At 46.3% G+C, this 24,570-nt stretch overlaps 1 protein-coding gene across 1 annotated transcript in view; it reads left to right on the top strand.

Annotated features, from left to right (window-relative positions):
* Nucleotides 1-3,212: 3,212 nt before the first annotated feature.
* The window catches only part of CD19 (CD19 molecule), a 30,992-nt gene continuing 9,634 nt past the window's right edge, over nucleotides 3,213-24,570 (top strand). Inside the window, exons 1-14 of the mRNA XM_053263475.1 lie at nucleotides 3,213-3,342; nucleotides 5,282-5,533; nucleotides 8,189-8,248; nucleotides 8,992-9,051; nucleotides 11,792-12,085; nucleotides 12,612-12,716; nucleotides 13,579-13,627; nucleotides 14,580-14,653; nucleotides 15,348-15,464; nucleotides 19,278-19,331; nucleotides 20,256-20,315; nucleotides 21,823-21,885; nucleotides 21,973-22,041; nucleotides 22,796-22,864. Of these exons, the coding sequence (XP_053119450.1) occupies nucleotides 3,246-3,342; nucleotides 5,282-5,533; nucleotides 8,189-8,248; nucleotides 8,992-9,051; nucleotides 11,792-12,085; nucleotides 12,612-12,716; nucleotides 13,579-13,627; nucleotides 14,580-14,653; nucleotides 15,348-15,464; nucleotides 19,278-19,331; nucleotides 20,256-20,315; nucleotides 21,823-21,885; nucleotides 21,973-22,041; nucleotides 22,796-22,864 (1,423 nt within the window). The 5' untranslated portion in view covers nucleotides 3,213-3,245. The remainder of the gene's footprint in view (nucleotides 3,343-5,281; nucleotides 5,534-8,188; nucleotides 8,249-8,991; nucleotides 9,052-11,791; nucleotides 12,086-12,611; nucleotides 12,717-13,578; nucleotides 13,628-14,579; nucleotides 14,654-15,347; nucleotides 15,465-19,277; nucleotides 19,332-20,255; nucleotides 20,316-21,822; nucleotides 21,886-21,972; nucleotides 22,042-22,795; nucleotides 22,865-24,570) is intronic.

Consider the following 24,570-nt stretch of genomic DNA (forward strand, 5'->3'; position numbering starts at 1 on the left):
CTCACTATGCCAGTTACTTGTGTATTGTGGCAGGAACTGAAGCAATCCAGAGCCCACTCCTTTCATGTCAGGCTTGCATCAAAGGAGTTGGGCTCTGGTGGGTGAAGCAGGCTCTAGTCCACAATCTCCCACTCAGTCTTTAAAGTGCCTCAAGACATAACTGGGGTTTCTTCACTGACCAACGTGCTACCTCCCACACCCTGGAATTTTGTTTTTGTCCCACTGAGTTCAAACAGAGTTGCACTTGGACTCATCAAAATGTTTGGCATGGCATGTGCAGACTCAGAGCCTCAAATGGAAGCTCCCTTGCTTCTTTATGCTGCTGCCCACCACAGCTTGCTCTCATAATGATGCTGCCTGCCAGTGTCTGCTCTTATCTTGCTGTTGCATCACTTGAGCTTATAATTCTGCCAACAGCCAGCACTATCTCTCAGAAGCTGCTGCATCCTGTCACTTACTTTCATTTTCACTGCCTTGATAATCACGATCTGGATCACACACACCCTGTGCAGCTGCTATTTGTCCCAGGGAAAAGGCACATGTTGGGACCATTGGCTAGAGATTATTCTGCATCTGAGACCCACAGTACCTCTCACTGGCCCTCACCCCACCGCCACCTCTCACCACAGTGGCAGGGAGGAGAGAAGGAAGAAACAGGAGAGGAGAGCTGGTCTTGTGGTAGCAAGCATGACTTGTCCCCATAGCTAAGCAGGGTCTGCCCTGGTTGCATATGAATGGGAGACGTGATGTGTGAGCACTGCAAGATATTCCCCTCAGGGGATGAAGCCGCTCTGGGAAGAGCAGAAGGTTTCAAGTTCCCTCCCTGGATTCTCCAAGATAGGGCTGAGAGAGATTCCTGCCTGCAACCTTGGAGAAGCCGCTGCCAGTCTGTGAAGACAATACTGAGCTAGATAGACCAACGGTCTGACTCAGTATATGGCAGTTTCCTATGTTTCCTATGTTCCTAACATTCAATAAACAGCCCAGCAGGCTGGAAAAAATGTGCCCGTGAGCCAGATATGGCCCATGGACCATATGTTATGCCAGCCTGGTATACCAAGGAATCTATAGAGGGAGTATAACTCTGCTGGTCCTTTTGGATCTCTCTGCAGCTTTTGATACCATTGACCAAGGTATCCTTCTGAATTGTCTGGGGGATTTGGGAATACGGGGTTCTGCTTTGCAGAGGTTCTGTTCCTATCTCTCTGGCAGATTTCAGATGGTGACACCAGGGGATAGTTGCTCTGTGCAACGAGAGCTATTGTCTGGTGTCCCTCAGGACTCCATCCTATCCCCAATGCTTTTTAACATCTACATGAAACCGCTGGATGAGATCATTGGGGAATTTGGAGCAGGGTGTTATCAATATGCTGATGACACCCACATTTATATGCCAGCGTGGTGTAGTGGTTAGAGAGCCAGCGTGGTGTAGTGGTTAGAGTGCCGGACTAGGACCGGGGAGACCCAAGTTCAAATCCCCATTCAGCCATAATACTTGCTGGGTGACTCTGGGCCAGTCACGCATCTCTCAGCCTAACCTACTTCACAGGGTTGTTGTGAAAGAGAAACTCAAGTATGTAGTACACTGCTCTGGGCTCCTTGGAGGAAGAGCGGGATATAAATGTAAAATAATAATAATAATAATTTATTTCTCCATGACACCATAATCAAGAAATGGCATAGCTCCCCTAAATGCCTGCCTTCAGGCAGTAATGCAGTGGACGAGGGATAATAAATTGAAGCTGAGTCCAAACAATACTGAGGTACTAAGGGGGGGCGGGGCCATAATTCAAGGGATGTGATAGAACTTCCTGTTCTGGATGGAGTTGCACTCCCCATAAAGGAACAGGTACATAGCTTGCGGGTGCTTCTGCATGCACACCTCACTCTGGTGTCTTAGGTAGAGGCTATGGCCAGGAGTGCTTTCTATCAACTTCACCAGCTATGTCCGTTCCTTGAAGATAATGATCTCAAAACTGTGGTGCACTGATTTGTAACTTTTTGGCTTGACCACTGGAGCGCCATGTGCTGTATGAGGGGCTGCCTTTGTATGTCATTCGGAAACTTCAGTGAGTTCAAAATGCAACAGCCAGATTGGTCTCCAGGGTTTCTTGGAGAGACCATATGCCTGTTTTTAAAAAGCTGCACTGGTTTCCAGGCAAAATACAAAGTGCTGGTAATTACCCTTAAAGCCCTACATGGCTTAGGACTGGGTTACCTGGGAGAGCGCTTTCTTCAGTATGATCACCACCTCACTTTAAGGTCATCAGGAGAAGTTCCTCTCCGAGAACTCAGAATCAAGCCTTCTCTGTAGCTGCTCCTGAGCTCTAGAAGGCACTCCCTATGAATATATATTAGGGGCTTAAGAGTTTTAGCAGCCTTTAAAAGAGCCCTAAACACATATCATTTTAGCCTGGCCTTTAGTGAGTACTGAAATGATTTTAAACTGGTTTTAATTTTGTTTTAATGAGTTATTTGTTTGTTTTAATCTGTTTTTATATTTGTGAACTGCCTAGAGCCATCCAGGTGAGGCAATACAGAATGAATGAATGAGGCCAGGCCAGATAGATAAATAAAGTTTATTACGGTCATAGACCAGTTAATCTTTACATTTTACAAAATATTCGATTAAGTAATGCAGGCTTTACGAAGCTTACATACAGTAAAACAAAATTTGGCCACATTAACAGTCATCCCAGGTTTAAAACTGGACAGCAGATACTCCAAGTAAAAAAGATCAGTGTGGCCCGGACAATTCTTTAGCAAAGGTAAAATAAACTTAGAACGACTATCCCTATAAAGGCCAGGTCAGAGATACCTTGTGCCCTCAGCTCCTGAAGAGATCACCACTGGCTATGGCCTGAGAAAATTCTGCTGTTTTGTTGTTTTGACTTTTGTTTATGTTCACATTTTAAACTGTTCCCTGTCCTAAATGCTTTGGCAGGAAGGTGGAATATGCACGCCGTAAAGAAAGAAAAGAGATTTAAAAGTCTGACAATGCCAAAAGTTCCATCATTCTCAGACACTTTTGCTCAGAGTTTAAAACAGCCCTGGCCTCTTCTCTCCACCCTTCCGTCCCCTGGGGCAGCTGTTGAACTCACAGGGGAGCACGGTGGGAAGTTCATGCTCCGGAGTGCTGTCACAGCAGTGAGTGGTTTAATGACCGCCCCTTTTCTGCTGCCTGGGCCTCACTCTGCCTGGCTGCCCAGGGGCTGGTGTGCAGTGAGGCTGGCTAGAGGGTGGCGATGGTACCCACTCTGCATTGCCAGATTTTGCTTTGGCTGAGTTGGGGAGCTGCCACTGGAGCCCAGGAGGAGTCGATCCGTGTGATTCAAGCCACAGGTGGGTCACCCTGAGGGAGAATAGGGGATGAAGGGGGCTGGGCTGGATGGGGATGGGGCTTGGTAGAGTGGCAGCAGTAAAGACCCTGCTAACTGGACAAAGAGCCTCCCTTTTAACTGGTGACATTCTTCTATTTAGCAAGGGGCGGGAAATTGTCCCTATTCATCCCAGCACAGCATCTCTCCAGTGGTTGTTACTGGTGCCTTGTATTTCTTTTTAGATTGTGAACCCTGTGGAGACAAGGAAACATCTTTTTCTTTTTTTCTATGTAAAAAGAAGAAGTTTAAAAAGGAGAGTTAAAATGTTTTTTAAAAGAGAGTAAAAATGTTTAAAAAAATGTTTTGAGATCTTTGTTGTTGTTTTTGTTGTTTGTTGTTGAAAAGTGGTATATAAAATAAAATAATAATAAAGAGCAGTGCTCCTGAACATGTGTAGAGTATTTCCTGCAGACAAGCTTCCAAATTGGAGGGGGCACTTTCAGGAAGGTTTGAGGTGACTGTTCTACTGTTGAAGTAGATGTGGCAAGCGGCTGCAGTGTTGTTTATGATTTGGGGACAAAATAGGGAAGTATCAGCAGCGGAGGGCTGCAGTATTATTTATGGGGCCAGAAAAGGGAGGCTTGCAGGGCTGGCGATGGTTAGCAGAGTCAAAAGAGGCAGGAGGAGGAGGGTAGGAATCCTTGGCTCAGGGAGTGTCTCTGTAAATTGACCCCAAGTAGCGGAAAGGTTATTTACTTCTATAGACGCCAGTATGGGCAGTGTTGTGATCATAATCAGAGGCCATTCCCCAGGCGCCTCTGCCTTCAGAGGTGAAGTGGGTAGGAACCAGAGAGAAGGCCTTTTCTGAGGTACCAGCCTGCATATAGGGACTTAGGGAGGTATACCTGGAGCCTTTCTTGCTGAATTACCTTTTTATTTGCCTGGGCTTTTGAAGGAACAGCTAGATGATGAGACAGGTTGTGTTACTTGCTGTTTAAACGACTTGTTTTTGACTATCTTAAGCAGTATTAAGAACAAGCCAGCGTGGTGTAGTGGTTAGAGTTTCAGACTAGGAGCCCCAGGCTCAAATCTCTGTCCAGCCATTAATAATAATAATAATAATAATAATAATAATAATAATAATAATAATTATACACCACTTTTCAACAACAACAAATTTCCCAAAGCAGTCTACACAGAAAAAAGAGTAAGATGGTTTCCCGTTCCCAAAATGCTCACAATCTAAAAAGTAATGCAAGGTAGATACCAGCAGTAGCACTGGAAAAATTCTCTGCTAGATTGAATAGGGATAGTTGTAAACCGCCCTGGGCCATTTTTGGAAGGGTGGTATATAAATAATAAAATGAATAAATGAGTAAATTTTTTTTAAAAGTAAAATAATAGCTGCTCTCCCCCTGCTAAATATAAGTCTTTAAAAGATGTCTCTTTACCCCATTATACTGGGTGAACATGGACCAGTTGCACTCTCTCTCTCAGTCTAACCTACTCAAAAGGTTATTCTGAAGATAAAGTGGGGAGAACCTTGTATGCTTCCCTGAGTTCCTTGGTGGTATTTAAATGTAATAAATAAATAAAGTTACTGCTGCTATTGGCTGACATCTAGATTGCTGTGCATCTGCAAGGGGTGGATTTTGGTGGATCTCCCCTTCCCATTGCAGTCACCTGTGGCACCTGAAAATATGTCCCTGAGGGTCCTGCAACCTTCAGGGACATATTTTCAGGAGATACAGTGGGCTAAAGATCAGCTAAAATCATACTGTGCTCTGTTGTGCACAGGGAACAGTTTTCAATACATGGAATGTTAGCCTGGATGCTAACCATTGGATTTTAGTGAGTTGTTGTTGTCACACGCCATGTTGGAAAACCTTATGAGTAGGTTTTGCAGTTGTGAAAGAAATACATAAAATGCTTATCATTTCCCCCCTCCCTGAAAACCCCAGAGTCACATGGAGTTTTGCTGCCATGCCATTGGGACCCTGCACTGGCTTCAAATGGCCTGAATCTGACTTGGCTCAGTTCATCTGGGGAGGTGCTGGTACACGTATATGTCAAGTCCCACCAGCCTGAGGCACGTTTGGGTGAAGCCTACGGGCTGCAGATCTACAACATCTCTCAAGAAAATTGGTTCACCTGTAGTTGGAATGGCATCTCGGGAAAGAACCACACACTCAGGAAAGAGCCACAGTGGAGAGGTGAGGCCCTCTTGAGCGGGGTTGTCATTCTGAAGGGTGGCGGAGGTGGGGGGGGGAAGTGAAAACAAAATTGGAGGGGAAAATCATATATATGTTGTTCTCACTTAGCTTTTAAAAAGATATTCACTATGTGTTTCCCATACTCATCCTTTTCTCTGGAATTGTCTTCTGTTGTCCACTCACATTGTCTAGTTGTTAAATTTTTATTGGTTTTCCAACATAACAGCAATACAAGACATGCAAATTATACCATACCTTGCTCTCTCACCCCCTATTCATACTGGCAACCTTTTCTTACCTCCTCTTATGCCTTAACCCTCCCCAGGGGCATAGCTATAATTGAGTGGATGGGTTCAAAGAACCCGGGTCCCCAGCTCCTGAGGGCCCTCCAGCTCCACCTCTCCCTATTTTCTTCAATATCTCCCTCACTCTGAGGGGTCGCCAGGGAGAGGGGCGAACATGGGCTCCTCTCCCCTAGCTATGCCCCTGGCCTCCCTCTTGCAATTACCCTCTTGCAATTACCCCCTGTGCAATTACCCCCTCACACAACGCAGAATTCTCTGCCACGAGATGTGGTGACAGCCAGCAACCTGGATGGCTTTAAGAGGGGTGTGGATAACTTCATGGAGGAGAGGTCTATCAACGGCTTCTAGTCGGAGGGCTGTGGGCCACCTCCAGCCTCACTCCTCAAAGGCAGGATGCCTCTGAGTCCCAGTTGCAGGGGAGTACAGCAGGAGAGAGGGCATGCCCTCAACTCCTGCCTGTGGCTTCCAGCAGCATCTGGTGGGCCACTGTGCGAAACAGGATGCTGGACTAGATGGGCCTTGGGCCTGATCCAGCAGGGGTGTTCTTATGTTCTTATGCCCTTTATACTCCCTCCCATTTTTAGTCCATTGTGCAAGGGCTGCTCCAGAGGGATGGGGGGAAGTGCCCCCTCGGAAAAGTCATTGTCCCCACCTGCTCCCCATTTCTGTTTCAGAAATCTAACATGTGGGACACAGCTAATCCACCCAGAAATGCACTTTGCCCCTTCTGTGCCCCCCATTCCCCCCGCCCCCGTGCCAACACTATTATTCAATTTACAGCTGAGGAAAAGAAGAAAACAAGTAGAAGAGAAATTAAAAGAAGGAAGGGGTGGAGCTCCAGTGCTGTGCTTATTTATTGCACAATTTCACTCACTTGTAACAGAACATCCCCATGATCTCCCCACCACCCCGCCCCACCAATCATTAACATCTACTGTTTTCTGCATCCATTACAACACCTGACTTGTGACAACTTGGGTGGCAAAAAAAGAAATCTAATGTATGGGACATGGCTCCCCGAACCAGAAATAAGGATGTGCATGGAATGGGTTCCCTTCAAGCTGATGGTGGGGCGGGGCCCGGGGGTGGCTTTAAGGACGGAGGAGGGAGCATTTACCTCCCCCCCCCCGCCCGCGCGCTTCCCCCTCTGGCACTCTGTGGATAGTATACCTCCTTGCTGCCCCATTGTTTTACTGACCAAAAGTGACCAGAAGTGCCATGCGCGTGTGCACGCGTCATGGGCTCTCGCATGTCGCACGCATGCTGGCCATACACGTGCCTGCCCATGACGCACACATACGTGCATGGCACTTCTGGTAACTTCCGGTCAGTAAAACAATGGGGTGGCAAGAAGGTACGCTGTTACCCCGCCGGACTATTTATCCACAGAGCGCTGGAGGTGGAAGCGTGGCGGGGTGGTGGTGGTAAGCTCACCCCCCCATCCTTAAAGCCACCCCTGCCCCCGTGTTCAAATGGGTTCTGTTCGGCATTCTAAGAATAGAACTCCAAACAGGTCTGTGCACATCCCTACCTAGAAATGCACTTGGCCCCTTCTGTGTACTCCCCAACCTTTTTCCTGGTGCCACCACTGATGAGGAGGTGAACCAAAATAGTTGTGGTGGCAGCTTAGTGAAGCCTGGCCCCATCTGTCAGGTGAATGCTGAGAGAAACAGCAGATGAAGTAGCAAACTGCTGTCTGAGCTATCCCACAGGCTGAAGGTTCATATGACAGACCACTCCTCATTAAAGAAAAGTATGTAGAAAAGTAGATGTTAGGAAGAAGGGCTGAAGGCTAGACTTCTCCCTGACATGCTAGTTTTCTGTGTGTAGGGAACAAGCCCCCCGCCACCCACACGGGGTGGGTTCAGATGTAACAGGGGCACTTGAGTTTACCGCTACCTCAGGACCACACACTCCCGCCGCCGCAATCCTTGCTCGAGCCTCTATTTCCATTGTCGGTTCTGATGTGCCAAGATTGGTCATGAAATCCAAACCCACCAATTTTGGCTTATCCTCCTCTCCTTGAATGAACTTGATAGCTGTAGCTAATAGTGACAGACGTTGGGTTCCCTGAAGGAAGTAGGGCTGGATATGCAAGATTGGTGGGTCCAGACATCATGACCAATCTTCGCATGTCAGAACCAACAACAGAGGGAAGTTTGTGTGGGGAGGGTGGGGGGAGCTTGCACTCTCAGGGCGGTAGCAACCTCAGCTGCTGCCATTACGTCTGAACCTGCCCACGGGCAATCTGAAGTGAAACAGCCCAGACACAAGTTTAATTCCTCATGAATTCCTCATCTGCTGTTTGTAACAACCAGGACTTTATCATTCTTTCTTTCCGATCTTCCAGATGAAGATGATGAAGATGATGAAGAGCAGCAGCAGCTTGTCAACAGGACGAAGTCATATGGTAAAAAAAATATGGGTGGAGCATTGAGAAGCAAACTGTAGGATGAAGCTGAGACAAAACCTTAGGTCACGAGCTTGTAGGTATCACAGCACCCCACCATGGTATAAGTGCCAACATAGTACAGTCTATTAGAAGTTTGGCAAATCCATCACTGATGAATACAGTTAGAATGAATAAATTAGGAACATCATGCCTCTGGCAGGCCCCAATTCATAGTGGGATGGGGGACAAAGCAAGTAAAAAAGGATGGCTTTTTCCTCCTAACTTTTTCCTAATCTTACCCAGCCCCTGTCTGTCTCACAGTCAATCGGTCTGTCTCACAGAAGGTCACTCTCCTTTCCTCCTACCTAGCTTTTTGTGGCATATGACCAAAAATCAGGAGTGTGCACAGCTCTCAAAGCTGGGTAGGACCCCTGTCCTCCCCCATTAATGATCATGTGAACCTCCTTGCTCAGACCCTGATACTCATCATGTGCCTGGTATAAGATCCCCAAATGCTGTCCTGTGTTGAGGAAAGTGGTACCACTTTAGGGTATGACACACAAGACCATCCCTCAAAAGTGGGAAGAGCTGTAGACCAGGGGACAAGGTGGATATTCTGGATTATGACTGCAAAAAGGATGGGGTCAGATTCAGAAAAGGACTGCATTAAAATGGGGTGTGAAGGAGAATAATGTAGGGCCAGGAAATATTGCCTGGGAGAAGAGTGGGTGGACCTAGTCACCCTGGTCTGTTTCCTTCAGGTGATGATGAGAACACCCAAGAGGAAGTGAAAGGCCGTGGGGAAGATGACTTTTCAAGCGGTAACAACCCCTTTCTTTTACTGTCAGCATTATGTCAAAGTTGGCGTTCCACTGGGAAATGGGCATGGCCCAAGACCTTTCAGCTCCTTCATGAAGGCGAGCAGGGGCATAGCAAGGTTGGACTGGGCCCAGAGACAAGGTTTTAAAATGCCCCCCCCCAACACACACACTGAAGCTCTGCTCATGAAGTAAAGAAATCTTAAATGAGGCTGAATAGTGGTAACAAAAAGCATAGTAAAATTTATATACGTGATTAAAGGTTTTGTAAATTGTGGACAATGCAAGTCATTTAATGGTACTAGAGAAAGACATGCTGTTCTGGTAGCTCCAGGTCTGAACACTCACATCAATTTCGGAGGATGAATACAACTGAAGGAAGGGTGCGTGGCTGGGGGGAGTCAGTCATGTGACTTGCCTCGGGGCCCACCCCAAGGCAGTGGGCCTCCTCCCCTTGCCCTACTATAGTTACGCCCCTGAAGGTGAGGTGCTTTGTGTGCAGTGGCTAAATTGTGCTGGGTTTGCAGGGAGGACTTCTGAGGCTGCAACTTTTTAGGGCATTTTTGGAGATTTGCGGGGAGGGTTAATTGCAGAGTGAGGGAGTCAGAGTCAACGAACCCCAGGCCCCAAAGGAGTGAGAGCGGGGTCAAGAGGATGGACTGATGGTAGAACAGTCCAGGGGACTGGATGAGGTGGACCTTTGGATGAGAAAGGTGCTGCAGGAGAAGATGGGGGTGGCTTAGGGATTGGCTACAGCCTCACTGTGAGAGAGAGGGGCAGGTGCTAAAGGAAGGGGCTGCAATGAGCGAGGGGTACTAAAAGTATGAGTTAAGGTGTGGAAGAAGGATGCAGGTCTGTAGCCAGTCTAAAAGTTCGGTGGTGGGGTGCCACCGGGAAGGGGTGCAGACAGCTTGAGGCCTAGAACACTTCTACTTATTTGTTAAAAAATGGAGAGGAAGCGAAAATTGGGGTGGGGGTGGGGGCATTCCCACTCCCTCCCACCCTCAGCTACAGGCCTGGAAGGCTGGAATCGGGTGCTGTATGTAGACTGTTGTGCCAATCTTTTGACCAGTCCCCACTGCTCATCAAGGTTGTCTGGAGAGGTCCATCTCAATCTGCCTCTGGGTCCTGCCTTATCTGTAACAGCTCCAGAGTATTGGAATGTGCTCCCTGCAGAAATACAAGGCCTAACAACTTTGCCAGCCTTCAAAATGTCCTTAAAGGCACAGGCTGACATGATGAGGAAAACTACTGCAAGTAGTCCAAATGAAATTAAAAGGACAAATTAGGCATTGCCTAACCTGTCCTTTTACTTTCAATGAGACTACTTTGTTTTCCTCATGTCAGCCATTTTTTAGATAGGCGTTTGGTTGTTTTTAATCGTTTTAATTGTTTTAAGTTGTAAACCACTTAGAGACATGTTTGATTTGGTGTTATGAACATTGTAATAAATAAATCTTAGAAGAGTTTCATTTGCTACTAATTTGTTTCTGGGCCCCAGCAGTGTAAAGTAAAGTGTGCCATTGAGTTGATGTCAACTCCTGGTGCCCACACAGCCCTGTGGTTTTCTTTGGTAGAATACAGGAGGGGTTTACCATTGCCTCGTCCTGTGCAATATGAGATGATGCCTCTCAGCATCTTTCTATATCGCTGCTGCTCGATATAGTACCAGCGGGGTTTCGAACCGGCAACCTTCTGCTTGTTAGTCAAGCATTTTGCCGCTGTGCCACTTAAGGTGAATCCCCCAGCAGTGTAGCTACAATTAAAAGGGGGGGAGGGTTGTCCCTGGACCTCCAAGAGAGGGGAGCCTACAGACAGCGTGATATCTTGCTTTTTGCTCCCCCGTCATACTTCTCTGAAGAAGATGGTGGCCCATCTTCACTTTTTGTCCCTGGGCCCACCCCAACCTTGCTGCACCCCTGCTAGGCTCCATTCAAGATACTATTTTTAACCTTTAAAGCTTGAGGCCAGGATATCAGCGTAGTGAGACCCCCTGGGGGGGCGGGGGGCAAAATTTGTGGAGGGGGCCCGCCATTGCATGTGCCGGCGCCCTAAGCCACACCCCCTGCTTCTTACATCAGACTCAAGGGGCAAGGCAACCAACATCTCCCCGCCACCGCTCCTACCTCTTCCTCGGTGTCCCTGCCGCTGCCGCTTCTTATCTTGGCCTCCCCTCTGGGATATGTGGGGTGAGCCAAGCGGCGCAAGCCACCCCCTGTAGCGGTGGCAGGCCTCTCCGGTCAGCCTGTCTCTCTGGCCGAACTGTGCACGTGAATATGGATGTTGCATGCCCGTGATGTCACGGGCATGCAATATCCATAGTCGAACTGCACAGGTGCACAGTTTAGCAGGAGAGGCAGGCCGGATGGAGAGGCCTGCCACTGCCACCACCATGGGGGGTGGCCTGCCCCACTTCGCTCACCCACCCCACTGGAGGCCAAGATAAGAAGTGGTGGCAGGGCAGGGTGGCCTGCTTGACTCCCCCCCTCCCCGCCGACCCTCTGGGCCCAAGGACATTTGTCCCTGCTTGTTCAATGGATGCCAAGGCCATGCTCCCATATGAGCCTGTCAGTTAAGGGCATCCTTGGAGGCCCTTCTCTGGGTGGAAGTGACCAGAGCTCAGCATTTTGGTTGCAAATTTCAGTAACGGACAAACCTTGTGAAAAAATATGCTTTAGCTCAATTGTTACTACCCACTTTCTCTCTCCAAAACCCCTCCACTCTTCTTTCTTCTGTTCTGCAGGGCACCAGGCCATTTCTCATCCATTTCAGGGTCTTGCAAATTTCTCCTGCGATGTCTCAGTACCTCACAATTGGACTGAGGGGTCCTTGCTCTGGATTCAGCATGATTTACAGAGCCAAAAAAAAGTGCTGAGTGTAAGAATACGACGACGCTCCATCCCTTACTGGCCCTGGCTGGGGTCTAATTGCATTGATTTGCTGCTGCCTTCAGTAAACTTCACAGATGGTGGAAACTACACCTGTCAGGTGGCAAACCAGACTCACCACTATAGGCTGGAGGTGATGGCAAAGTCAGGTATGTTTCAAATGAGGAATGGGGGTGGTTAGAGGAATGGGGGTGGTTAGACAGATGTAGAAGTTTGCATACATTTGAAATCATATTTTCAACACTCAAATCTAAAATCTGAATACTTTTCAAATTTTGCTTTTAAAACCCCTTTTTAGGTTTTAAAAATAAATATCACAATGAGATACAAATATGAACTAATCTAAACAGATATACAGGGTTGTGTACAATCGGTGCAAAGCAAAAAACCCCAAATTCTGCAGTGAGCATACCTAAGGCCTGGTCCATTATTAGAAGCACCTGTCGAGATTTCAACAAGAACTGAAAGAGCAAAAGGCATTTTCAAGCCTAAGATTCAGGCTTGGGGACTAGAAACTTGCTTCTAAACAACGAAAACTGAAATGCTGAGTATCCTAAATTCTGTGCCAGTACCAATTTCTGCAGAAAATGGGTATATTTGCAAGAATGCAGTATATATCCAGTCATGTATATAAATGCAGAACCTGATAGCTATTTCCATCTCTCCCCCTCTAAGCTTGGTTGCATTTAGGAGATCGGCATTGGGTCATCTGGACTGTAGCCTTGGGATATGTGGCTGCCTGCCTTGGCCTCCTTTTCTGTTTCCTACGTCTCCAGCGTGGTGAGTTTGCAAGATTAACCATCCATGCAAGATCAATCAACCACAGAGATTAATGCCAAGTTCTTCCCACAACTTGCTTTCCCTTTTATAGCTTAAACCTGGTTCTTCCAACATTAACTGTGACTACACATTGTGCCCTTTAGGTTAAGCCCTAATCTAATATTAACTTAGTAGGACGATTATTATTAGTTGTTAATTGTCACTTTTTTATACCACCCAATCTAAATTAATAGCCCTGGGTGATTTACAACTGATAAAACAACACAAATTTATAATCAGTCAAAATAACAATTAAAACTGTTAAAAAGTTAAGAACATTTAAAATGTTGTAAAAGTAGACGTCATCATGCCTTTTATGGCAAAGTTCTTCTCTATACCTCCTCTGATAATTTAGAAATCTAAATACACTAAAGACCAGGAACAAAATATATGGCTGATGACCTCAAATAAATATGTGACATTCAGCCCTCCACCCACTCGCCTTGCTGCCCCTCTGGCCTTCAGCCCTCTGCCTTCTAAATCTTCTTTACTTATTTGGTCGACTCCTGAACAGCACACAGCCCCTCCAGTCTCTAGGCCCTATGTGAGATCCCCCCCGCCCCCGGCCAAACTGGTCATGCAGACCTGGCATGGTTTATCAACAGTCTAATGTTGATAGCCTAATGTTGATAGCCTGCCTGTTGAGCAGACAGAATGTTTGTGAATATTCCATGACCACAATAGTTTGGCCAATGGTGAGGCAGGGCGGGGCTCAGAGGTGCTAATGGATTTCTAAAGCTTTTTTTAATGATTCATGCAGATGGCTATGTTGGCTGTGGGGTGAGCATTCTTTTTCTCACACAATTCCTATCTATCATTTCAGCCATTCGCATTCATAGGCAGCAGAAGAATCTGAGAGCCCCTGCCAGGAGGCAAGTATTTGAGTGGGAAGGAGTGCAAAGTACAGAGACGTTTCTGGCCAGAATCTGGCTAGCAATCTGTAGAGGGCAAATCTAGGAAAGTCAGAGTCACAGAATATGGAGTCCCTGCCCTCACGGGCAAACCAAATTAATACAGCACATGAGGCGAGACACATGCACCCTTGCAAGCTTTGAAAGTGCATGCCGAGCAGAGAGGAGGGAAGGTTTTTGCGGCCTCCTCTTCTCTCTTCGTGCTTCTTCCAAGTTTTGCAAGGAGAGGTGTTCCTTGCAATGTTTGCAAGGGTCAGATCAGTCCCAAAGTGCTGCTCTGGTTATGGGGGCATCTTGAGGCGCTGCTGACATCCCAACAATCTGCTGCTTGAGATGACTGCTTCACCTTGCCTCATGAAAGAGCCACCCCTGTCTGTCCTTACAGTACAGGGAGAACAGCAAACCTCTCAATTTCCCCAGAGGAACAAGGGGGTAGGGATGGTCGTATGGTGATATGTCAGGGGAGCCTTTTGAACTGGGCCTGGGTGAGGGTAGGAAGATTCCCTCTGAGGATGTTGCACTTGCATTCTTGGCTCCATCCATAATTGGCTGTGCGGTGAGGTGACTCTGCCCACTATCAGATAGGTTTTTGTTGGGGGCTGCCCTCGCCCATCAGGCAGGCAGAGATCCTTCAACCTGCTAAGCCCAGCCAGCTTTGTCACTGGATATACCATTGGGCTCTCTGTAGAATGGAAGGCTTCCCATGTTCCTTGGAGATCTCAACTCTTCCTAGCACACAGATGGGAGCCCCTAGTGCTCCTCCCAATAGAATTCAAGGTATAGGGAATCTGGGGTGTGGTCTGTTGTTGTCGTAATTATATCCTATTGTATAGCTCAACAAGGGCCTTCAGGGTGGCTCTTGTTGAATTCATACCTTGGTGTCATTCGAGATTTATGATTCCTTGGCTTCTAGAAGGTTCTTCCATGCCAAGCGGAACAGAACACACAATTCCAACGGCATTCTGGTACACCCAGCAAATGACTATGGTGAGTTAATAATGACCCCTACACACAGGCTCTCTCGGAGGTCCGGAGAAGCCCAGGCCGCTTCCTGCTTTTGAGGCCCCTAGCCATAATAAAAAATTTAAAAATGGCAACACATGAATACGAAATAAGGCACTAGAAAGAGTGAGACATAATTTGAATTTTTAAAATTTAACGAATTTCTAGTCTAGCTTTTGTGAAACATCACAGTTGATTTTAAGCATCAAATGCTCTTGTCCCATAGTCGAATGGTGGTAGTTCTTTACCTGCTTCAATACCTGTATGTTTGAAAGTGTGTTCACCTGAAGCCACTGATGCAGGCAAACTGACAAAAAAAATGCAATGCAATTGTGATATTGGGAAATTGGGATGCGCATAAAAACAAGTTATGAAACTTATCAAATGCCAAAAAATTAACGTATTTAATGTTGAGATCCTCTTTGAGCTTGAGGCCTATGCCAAATGGCTCTCCTGGCCCGCATCTGATAGGACCTGCCTACTAAAAAAATTAACCCGCTACCCACTCCGGGTTTTGTGGGCAGGAATCCATCTTGTAATGGTCTTCTTGTGAGAGGCAATTGCAATGGTGCTGGTTTCCAGAACATTCTTGCTTGATTCTTTGCCCTGCTGCTGTTAGAGACCCAACTAACCCGGCAGGGAATAAGATCTTGATGGAGCTTCCGTTTCCCCCCCCAAGACCAAGATCCAATGGATGCCTTCTCCTATGAAAATGTGCTACCAAACATGGACCCACTGGGTGCCCAGCAGTTATTTCAGAAGAGAGATGACCTGCCCAGTACCACCAAAACACAAGGTAAATTCTGGGGGGAAAGGAGGGAAGGGAAAGGGTGATTGTGTGATGATCACAGTAGGGGAACAGGACAACGTCATGGAGGAAGAGTGAACAAGGAGCAGAGATCCGGGTTATGGGTTAGGACAAGGAGCAGAGTTCCGGGTTATGGTGATACTGAGAAATGTAAGGGATTGAAAGGCAGTGGGGAGAACAAAAGGATATGATTGTGAGTAGGAAGTCAGGATTCAGCATACGGAATAAAAGTTCAGCCAGGGCTTCTCAACCTTCGGTCCCCAGATGTAGGTTTTTAAATTTTTGTTTTTACATTTATTTATTTATTATTTGAAATATTTATACCCCGCCCCTCCAGTGCACTACTGCTCGGGGCAGCTCACAACAATAAGATAGACACAGATACAATAAAAGTAATAACATTAACTAATTTTTTTAAAGTCAGATTAAAAACCACAATTATTAGGTTCAAATTAAACTGAAAATTATAAAAAGCTAAAGAAGCTAAAGAACCTACCAGATATAACAAAACAATAATGGAGCATTAAAAAGCCTCCTTGAAAAAGGTGCGTTTTGAGATGTTTTTTAAAAACACTGAGGGAGGGAGCATAGTGAAGCTCTTCAGGGAGGGCGTTCCAAAGCCGAGGGGCCAAAACCGAAAAGGCCCTGTCTCTAGTCCCCACTTTTCCTCCATGGAGCCCAGAGCAGTATACATGGTTATGTTTATCCCCACAACAACCCTCTGGGGTAGGTTAGGCTGAGACATTAGTGACTGGCTCAGAGTCACCCAGTGAGTTTCACGGCTGAATGGGGATTTGACGGTTCAACATTCTAACCACTATACCATGCTGGCTCTACAACTCCTATCATTCCCACCCACAATGGCCATTGTGGCTGGAGAGGATGAGAGATGTAGTCCAACAACATCTGGGGGCCCAAGGATGAGAAGCTTACAAGATGTGAGAATGACGGAGCTGTGTCTTTAAATGTGTGCCTGCCTTGATCATATGGAAAATGGAGGTGGGAGAAGGGCATCCAACTTAAATTGCAAAAGAAGTCAACTGAACCCTCCTCTCGATTTCCTCCCCTGCAGTCCCTTCCTCCAGGGCTACTTCCGTCCCCTCCAGTCAGGCTCCAATGTTGGCATTGGACTCGGTTGGAATAAGAGTGGTTGTGAAGGTGAAAACAGCAAGAGGAAGGAAGATTAAGCCCTCCATATGCCCATTTTGAGTTTTAAACAGCATTTTTTAAAAAACACTCACCACCCCAGTTTACATGTGACTGAGGCATACCCATTTTTAAAGACACGGGCCTAGAATATCATAGGGCAGTTCACACGATCAGCATTAGAGTAGGATAAGCTTTCTACCGCCTAATCTGGGTACTTGCATGCTCTGCATGTTCACAGCTTTTGCTCGTGTGTCAGTTAAAAACAAGGTGGCAGGTGGGGAGCTTGGTCATCTACTAAGCCCCTTTAGTGTAGGAAGGCTTTTCCTCCTACTTCATTCCAAAGCCGGGGACGGAATCTGGGTAGAGTGTGTTTAGCAAAAGATCAATCTTCCTGCCTCCTACCTTGTTCTAATCTCACCCCGCCAGAAAACGGGAGCACCTGCAGTTCCCGAATTTGGGTAGGAGGAGGCTTTGCCTACTCCTACCCTTAGGTTGATCGTGTGAACTGCCTTCATGGGTAGTTTGGCCCCAGGAGTTGGGGGTGGGAAGTCTGTGTTGCAAAGATCATAGTGAGGAATTCAGGCCCAGCGGAACTGAAAGGGTTGGAGTGTCTTCAGGGATTAGGTTTAGAAAGGAAGGGTTTTACCCTGAGGCCACACAAATGAGAGGGGACCCTCAGATGCCTCACTGTTGTCTCTAACAGGCTCAATGCATTTCAGATAAAATCCCTTATCAAGGGCACTTTCACAGCTTAAAAAAAATTTCACAAAGAGACTGAAGCCAACTGATATCACCATAACTCTGCTACTGTTGGTGATGTGGGTTGGCATCAGCCTTTTTATAAAATGTTTTATTAAGTTGAAATACCCTTGATAAAGGACTTTATCCAAAATGTGTGGGGCCTGTTAAAGACAACAGTGAGGCATCTGTGGCCCCCCTCTCATTTGTGTTTCCTTGGTGGTGCCTCCACCCTTCTCTTTGTCTTTTTGTCCATCCTAAGGCCAGATAAGATGGTCATTTCAGGTGGCAGATTTGGGGTATCATTAAGAGGCGGAGAATGGCAGACAAAGAGTTCTGATCCATGGAGCACAAATGGAATGTTTGCCTGCACGAGGCACACACGGAAATGGAGAGGGGCTGTGCAAGAGCTCTGATTCACTTGGAAGATGCACTCTGAATGTTTTCAAGAGTTGTCTTTGGGTTTCCTCTTAATGCAGGAGAAAAGTACAGTCACAGTTGCTGCAAAGGCGTAAAAAAATAGCAGATTAAAAAACAAATGACACCTGCGGTTGAATGAGACTTTCTCAAGCGGCGGCAGGATGCAGAGGCAGTTTGGCACAGGAAATGTGCAAAGCTGTTCAAGGGGGAAGGAAAAGATGAACCTCCATTTTGTGGTGCTGTGATCTGGCCCCTGCTGTTACCATGCAGAGGGCAGCATCTGGGGGCTTTATGTATATAGCACAAGCACTCCAGGACCAGTTGGACATGAGGGCCAGCCCCTAGTAACACCAAGCCAAGGAGCAGTGCATGTCGCATGTGGTGAGGCCTACACACCAGACTGGGAAGGCTGCCTGAGCAATTGGCCACAATCTGCGGTTTTCCCACCCCACCTCTGCAATCATCATTCAGTGCTGCATTGCCAACTTGCATATTTAAAGTACAGTTCTGAACCAACAACTTTGTTGGGGCAGGGAAGGAACGCTGGTCTGATTCATAAAAAACAGGATGTGATACAGTTCAGCTGTTCCTGAGCTGCTCCAGCCTACAGGTGGGCAAAATTTTGCTATGGTACTATACTACCATGATTGAATCCCGGTACATATTATTAACAACAACAACAATGTTCCACTTAGTGGCGCAGCGGGGAAATGACTTGAGTAGCAAGTCAGAGGTTGCCAGTTCAAATACCTGCTGGTATGTTTCCTAGACTATGGGAAACACCTCTATCAGGCAGCAGCGATATAGGAAGATGCTGAAAGGCATAATCTCATACTGTGTGGGAGATGGCAATGGCAAACTCCTCCTGTATTCTACCAAAGACAACCACAGGCTCTGTGGTTGCCGGGAGTTGACACTAACTCAATGGCACACTTTACTTTACTTAAATATAAAAACATAACAGGGAGAAGGTTACACTAGAACCCTTTTCTTATTCACATAGTTTTCTACAGTATGTAGAAGGAGTTCTTAATATTTGTCAGTCAGTCAGTCAGTCAGTTTATTTGGGTAGCCAACTGACATTACAATGTAACCGAGTATATACAGACAATCCAGGGTAGAAATGTAACAGCTTGAAATTATACAGTGTCTGTTGCTAAAAGAAAACCATAGTAAAATTCCCCAGAATTGAATTAGAGAATCTCTCTGACAGTCAATATAATTTGGGGACGTAAAAAGAGCTCCCAGATTTCTTGCCAGGGTTTGAAGATGAAAGAACTTGCGGTTCTCCATCTGCAGTTTGAAGTGGTAACAGTCCAAAAACAGTTCTGCCACCTAACTGCCAGTTTGTGTAGGGCTCTGTCTCAAATATAGATGGAGCCAGCCAGAGGGGGGTGGTGGCAATTTAGAAAAGGCCAGCCCTGCTGTCTAGTGAAGACCATCATAATAACTGCTGTACATGCTTTCTCTCTGTCTCTCTTTCCTTTTCACCAGATGAAGATGAGGAGGAGTATGAGTGCCCTGACAGTGAGACAGAGCAAAAAGATGGTAAATATGGGTAGGAGATTGGGAAGCAAATTGTGGTATGAACTTGAGGGAAGAAAACTTTGGGTCACAGGCCTGCCAAACCTACAGCTTCCTCACCAAGCACATGCATGATGTGATAGCCAGGGTGTGGTAATCTATTGGGAGCTTGATAAATGCCTCATTGATTAATCCAATCGGGTTGAATAGATGGGATGGAAATTACCATGTTGCTGGCAGGCCATAATATCTAGCTGAAAGTCTGCTTCAGAGAAATAGGGGAAGAGAAAATGGAAGAGAATGAGGTGAGTAGCCGGAGAACCTAATAGGCTCACCTTCCTTCCATGTCTCATAAGGCCAGCATCCGTCAATCACAAATGGGTAACAACATCCCAGGAGCCTTTGGTCCATCACAGGGGGTTGTAGGTTATGCTTCTGAGCTTGCACTGGATGCCAGAAACAGTACAAGACCTCAGACCCCCTGATGACCAGTGTAGGAATCAGTAGCTGGTACAGGCCCCCCGCAATGTGATACTGTGTTGGAGAACATGGTGGCCAGGGAGGTTAGGACACACAACTATACCAAAAAGAAGAGGAGGAGCCTCTTCTGTCCTGTGGGCATGGTGGATGATGGGGATTATGAGCAGAAGCAGGGTGGGTGAGTTCAGAGGGGAAATAAAAACATCAAAGTGGGATTGTGGAGGAATCAGATGAGTACCAGTTGCAGAGGAGTAACAACAGGAGAAAGGGCATGTCCTCAACTCCTGCTGTAGGCTTCCAGTGGCATCTGGTGGGCCACTGTGTGAAACAGGATGCTGGACTGTCTAGATGGGCCTTGGGCCTGATCCAGCAGGGCTGTTCTTATGAAAGCAATGGGAGGCCAAGGAAGATTATTTGGCCTGAGGGAAGAGTGGGTGGGCCTAGTCATCCTGGTCTTTTCTGCTTCAGATGATGACAACTATGAGAACACCCAGGAAGAAGTGAAACAGGCAAGCCTGCTTTTGAGCGGTAAATTATTCCTTTTGCTTACTGTCACTGTCACAGTTGGTTTGTTTCTCACATTCATTTAAGAGATTAGGGTGGCGTAATCCTCGCAGCTCTTCAGTGAAGTTGAGGTTACAACAGCTAACATGCACTGTCTGTGTGATGTGTGTAAAGCTATTCACATTTTATTGGAAATTGTTGGGGAGGGCTGTTAAATGCCGAGTGCTTATTTGAGTCAATGAATCCTGGGTTCAACATGAGTGAGGGTGGGGACAGGACAATAGACGGATGGAAGTCTAATCCAGGGTATTGATTGGGGCACAGGAGGCCCATGGTATTGCGGCACTTGAGGTGAGCTGCCAAATAAATGTGTTAAATATTATTATTATTATTATTATTTTACATTTATATCCCGCTCTTCCTCCAATGAGCCCAGAGCGGTGTACTACATACTTAAGTTTCTCTTTCACAACAACCCTGTGAAGTAGGTTAGGCTGAGAAAGAAGTGACTGGCCCAGAATCACCCAGCTAGTCTCATGGCTGAATGGGGATTTGAACTCGGGTCTCCCCAGTTCTAGTCCAGCACTCTAACCACTACACCACACTGGCTCTCGATAAATATAAAAATAAATATATAAATAAAGATCATCTGGGGAGGTCCAGTTGTCCCCTAGTAGCACTGCAGCCAATCATGAATCAGTCCCATGTTCTCCTGCCCCACCTCTCTCATCCAAGGGAATTCTCTCCTGCCACCTTGTCCAGAGGCAGTCCTTTGAGTAGCCGGAGAGTAGCAGTCCAGTCTAGGATGGGCTGGACTGGGCTGACCATGATTTGAAGAACCCAGGTCCTGTACTCCACCCATTAGGCTTCTTTACATATGTTGCCTTATAATCAATCATACCGTTGGTCTACCTAACCCACACATGGAACTATTCCTAGCTCTCCAGAGGTCTCAGGAAGGCATCTTGACCAAACCTGCTGTCTGACATCCTGTTTAATAGGAGACATTGTTGACTAAATCTGGGACTTTCTGAATGTACAGTATGTACCCTGTCCCTAACTGGTAGCCCTTTTCCTATTCATTGCCTTTGTGTCTTTCTGTACAGCAATACCATACAAGATATGCATCGTTTTTTGTAAGTTCCAGGCATGCTTTTACTCCCCATACACACTGCTGTAGGTTTCCGTGCTACATCCTAGCACAATCTTACCCTCTGTATGTGCATCAAGTGAGGACCTTGTATAATTTTCACAGCGCCATCTGCTGGCCAGTTCTTGGATTCTGAGACGAACCCACCCTTTTTCATTGCTATTTTTGTGGCGACTGGGGAAAAGGGCAGGTTCTTCTTACAATGCAAGAGCTGGCCAGCTGGTGGAGCTACAAAAAATTGTGCAAGGTCCCTGCTTGCTATGTGTACAGAAGATAAGTTCACACTAGGAAGTCATGCAGGACTAGAGGTTTGAATATCCTGCACTTTATTGCTGTATGGGAATACCCTTTATTAACCTTGTGCTGTTCTTCCTGCAACAGATGGATCCCCTTATGAAAACAACAAGAAAGACATGACATCTGGCATCTGCTCTTGGGGCTCAGGTATTATCAATGGGGCAAGGGGACAAGACAGGTCCTATGGCAGTGTTGGCCACATTTTCTTACCAGCCACTGTCTTGTGATCCACAGATGACCCCTGGTATGCAAACAATACCCAGCAGGGCCCTAAGAATCTGACCGAAGACCAGCTTGCTGAAGGTAACATCTGGGTGTGGAGGTAGAGATTGAAGCAACTCATGGAAACAATGAGAGGCATCAAACAGCTGTAAAAACTAGGGAAAACAAGAGTAGCTGGGTAAAGAAAATATGTATATTTTATTCCTGATTCAAAATAACACTTTTCCCCAAGGGAGGTTGATTATAACATTCTGAAATTAACAAATACATTGATTTTATTTGTTAATGTCAGGGTTGTTAAGACAATTTCTCTGGAGAAAGAGTTTCTCTTTAAATGTGTTGGGAACAAAGGAGACAAGGACAACCTGGGATCTGGCAGGCGAGAGAAGGGGACATGGCAGGCGAGAGAAGGGGACATGGGCAGGCGAGAGAAGGCCTGCCCATGTGGCAGGCGAGAGAAGGGGACATGGGAACCAGGATATCTAAGAGGGAAGTGCTAATCTGTGGAATTTGGCTCCAAAATGGGGAAGAAAACATTGGGAACATTTCACCGGGAGACAACACAAGTGCTGATTGGAGAGCACTGTTGCCCCCAGCAGCTTACATGCCCACATCCCTGGCATGGGATTATAATGGGTTATATTCACAAGCTGCTACAGGAACACTGTCCACTTTCTCTCTTCCATCCTATTGCGGCTCTTGTCATGAGCAACAGCTTTCATAAGGGGCTTGAAGGCAGTGCCCATAACAACAAAGCCCTCCCCAAAATGGTAATAGGACTCAAAGCCTATCAGTCCTGTTGCTGGTGGTCATGTCTCCCTGTGTTTCCCAACAGATGGTGAAAACTATGAGAATGTGGAAGAGGAGGACCCTGTGAGTCCTGGCGTTGCACGGCTTATAGCAGGTACTACTGGATAGGGGTCTAAGAAGGCAGAGAACCCAGAGCCCCTTTCCTAAGACCTCCAAGTGGAATGAATAAATATATTATTTATATATTATTTATATATTATTTCTCTGTGTAAACCGCCCTGAGCCATTTTTGGAAGGGCGGTATAGAAATCGAATTATTATTATTAACAACAACAACAATAATAATATCTCTCAATCTTTCTTTAATGGGCAAAGGCCAACCTGCTTCCTAGCAGCCGAGGTATTATATGTTTTTATCCCACTCTCCCTCCAAGGAACTCAAGGCTACATGCATGGTTCCGTTCCCCACTTTTATCCTCACAACAGCTCTATGAGATAGGTTCAACAGGGTGATTGTGACCGGGCCAAGGTCACTCATGAGCTTCATGGCTGTAGAGGGATTAGAACTCAGCTCTCCTCAGTCTAAGTCCACCATATCCGTCATACCCTGCTGCTGACAGAAAGGGGGCAGAGGGTGCAAGAGTGTTTCACAGTGCTAACAAAAGGCGTATCTCCTCCACAGATTTAAACTGGTTTGACAGTCATTCCTTCTCCCCAAGGGGCCCTGGGAACTGTAGTACTGCTAGGGGAACCAGGGATCTGTGAGAGAGAATTCACAACATTTACAAGTCCCGGGATTTTAGGGGGGAAGCCATGACAATTAGACTGGCATAAAAACAACACATGTTTACAGGGTAGGTATGTCCACTGGAACATGGACAAGGGTCAGGCTAGTAGTTTATGTATGGTGCAATCATTTGGAAGGCTAATATTAAGTCTGCAACTTTACATAATGTTGCATTGCCACATTGTAATAAAACAAGAGCAGCTGAGATTCTTTTCAACTAGAAGAAAAAACAAACACCTTTTAATTCTAGCTGAACCCAAGAGAGAACATGATTCTGATCAAGCTGCTGCTGATTTGAATACTATCTATCTGAAAAGAAGAAACACATGAACAATTTTTCTGTAATAAAGACACATATTAAAAAGAAGAATCATAGGGATCTTACAGTTATCCCACATCATTACATATTTTCACTATAAACAGCCACGGTTTGAATCTTTTTGCAGATCGCTGAAACCCTTGTGATTTCACAAATCTTGTGAAATCAGCAGGCTCTGTTGGAAAGGCCCCCTCCCTCTTTTAAAAAAGCTATGTGCTCAAGTATTTTACTGAAACTTCCATAAGAGCTTCAGAGAACAACAGTTCACATTTTGAGCCACAACTTTACCCACAACTAGTATGGCAACAAGTCCAGGTTAATGGGTGTGTCCCAAGCTGTTTCTCTTCTGCATCCTTTCGACAGTCTTTCATCTTGTGATTTATCGTCCTAAGCGTGTTTCCTCAGAAGCAAGGACTTCTGGGTGCAATGAGACTTACATACAAAGGACTGCAGCTTGCAGATGACCTATATTATGGTTTTGCATGTGGTTACAAAGCAGGAAGCAGGTCTAAAATAGGATTATTATTATTAAAATAACTGGCTGCTGCCAGTACCACTTCTGTGAGCATTGCCTTATCTTCTAGATCAGTGGTTCACAACCATGGTTCCCTAGATGTTGCTGGAATACAATTGCCATCATCCCCATCATCCCCATCTGCAACGTGGCCATTGTGGCTGGGGATGATGGGAGTTGTAGTCGAACAACATCTGGTGACCCAAGGCTGGACTAGGGATGGGCAAACTTGGCCCTCCA

Source organism: Hemicordylus capensis, chromosome 6 (assembly GCF_027244095.1).
Source record: "Hemicordylus capensis ecotype Gifberg chromosome 6, rHemCap1.1.pri, whole genome shotgun sequence".
Classification (NCBI taxonomy): domain Eukaryota; kingdom Metazoa; phylum Chordata; class Lepidosauria; order Squamata; family Cordylidae; genus Hemicordylus; species Hemicordylus capensis.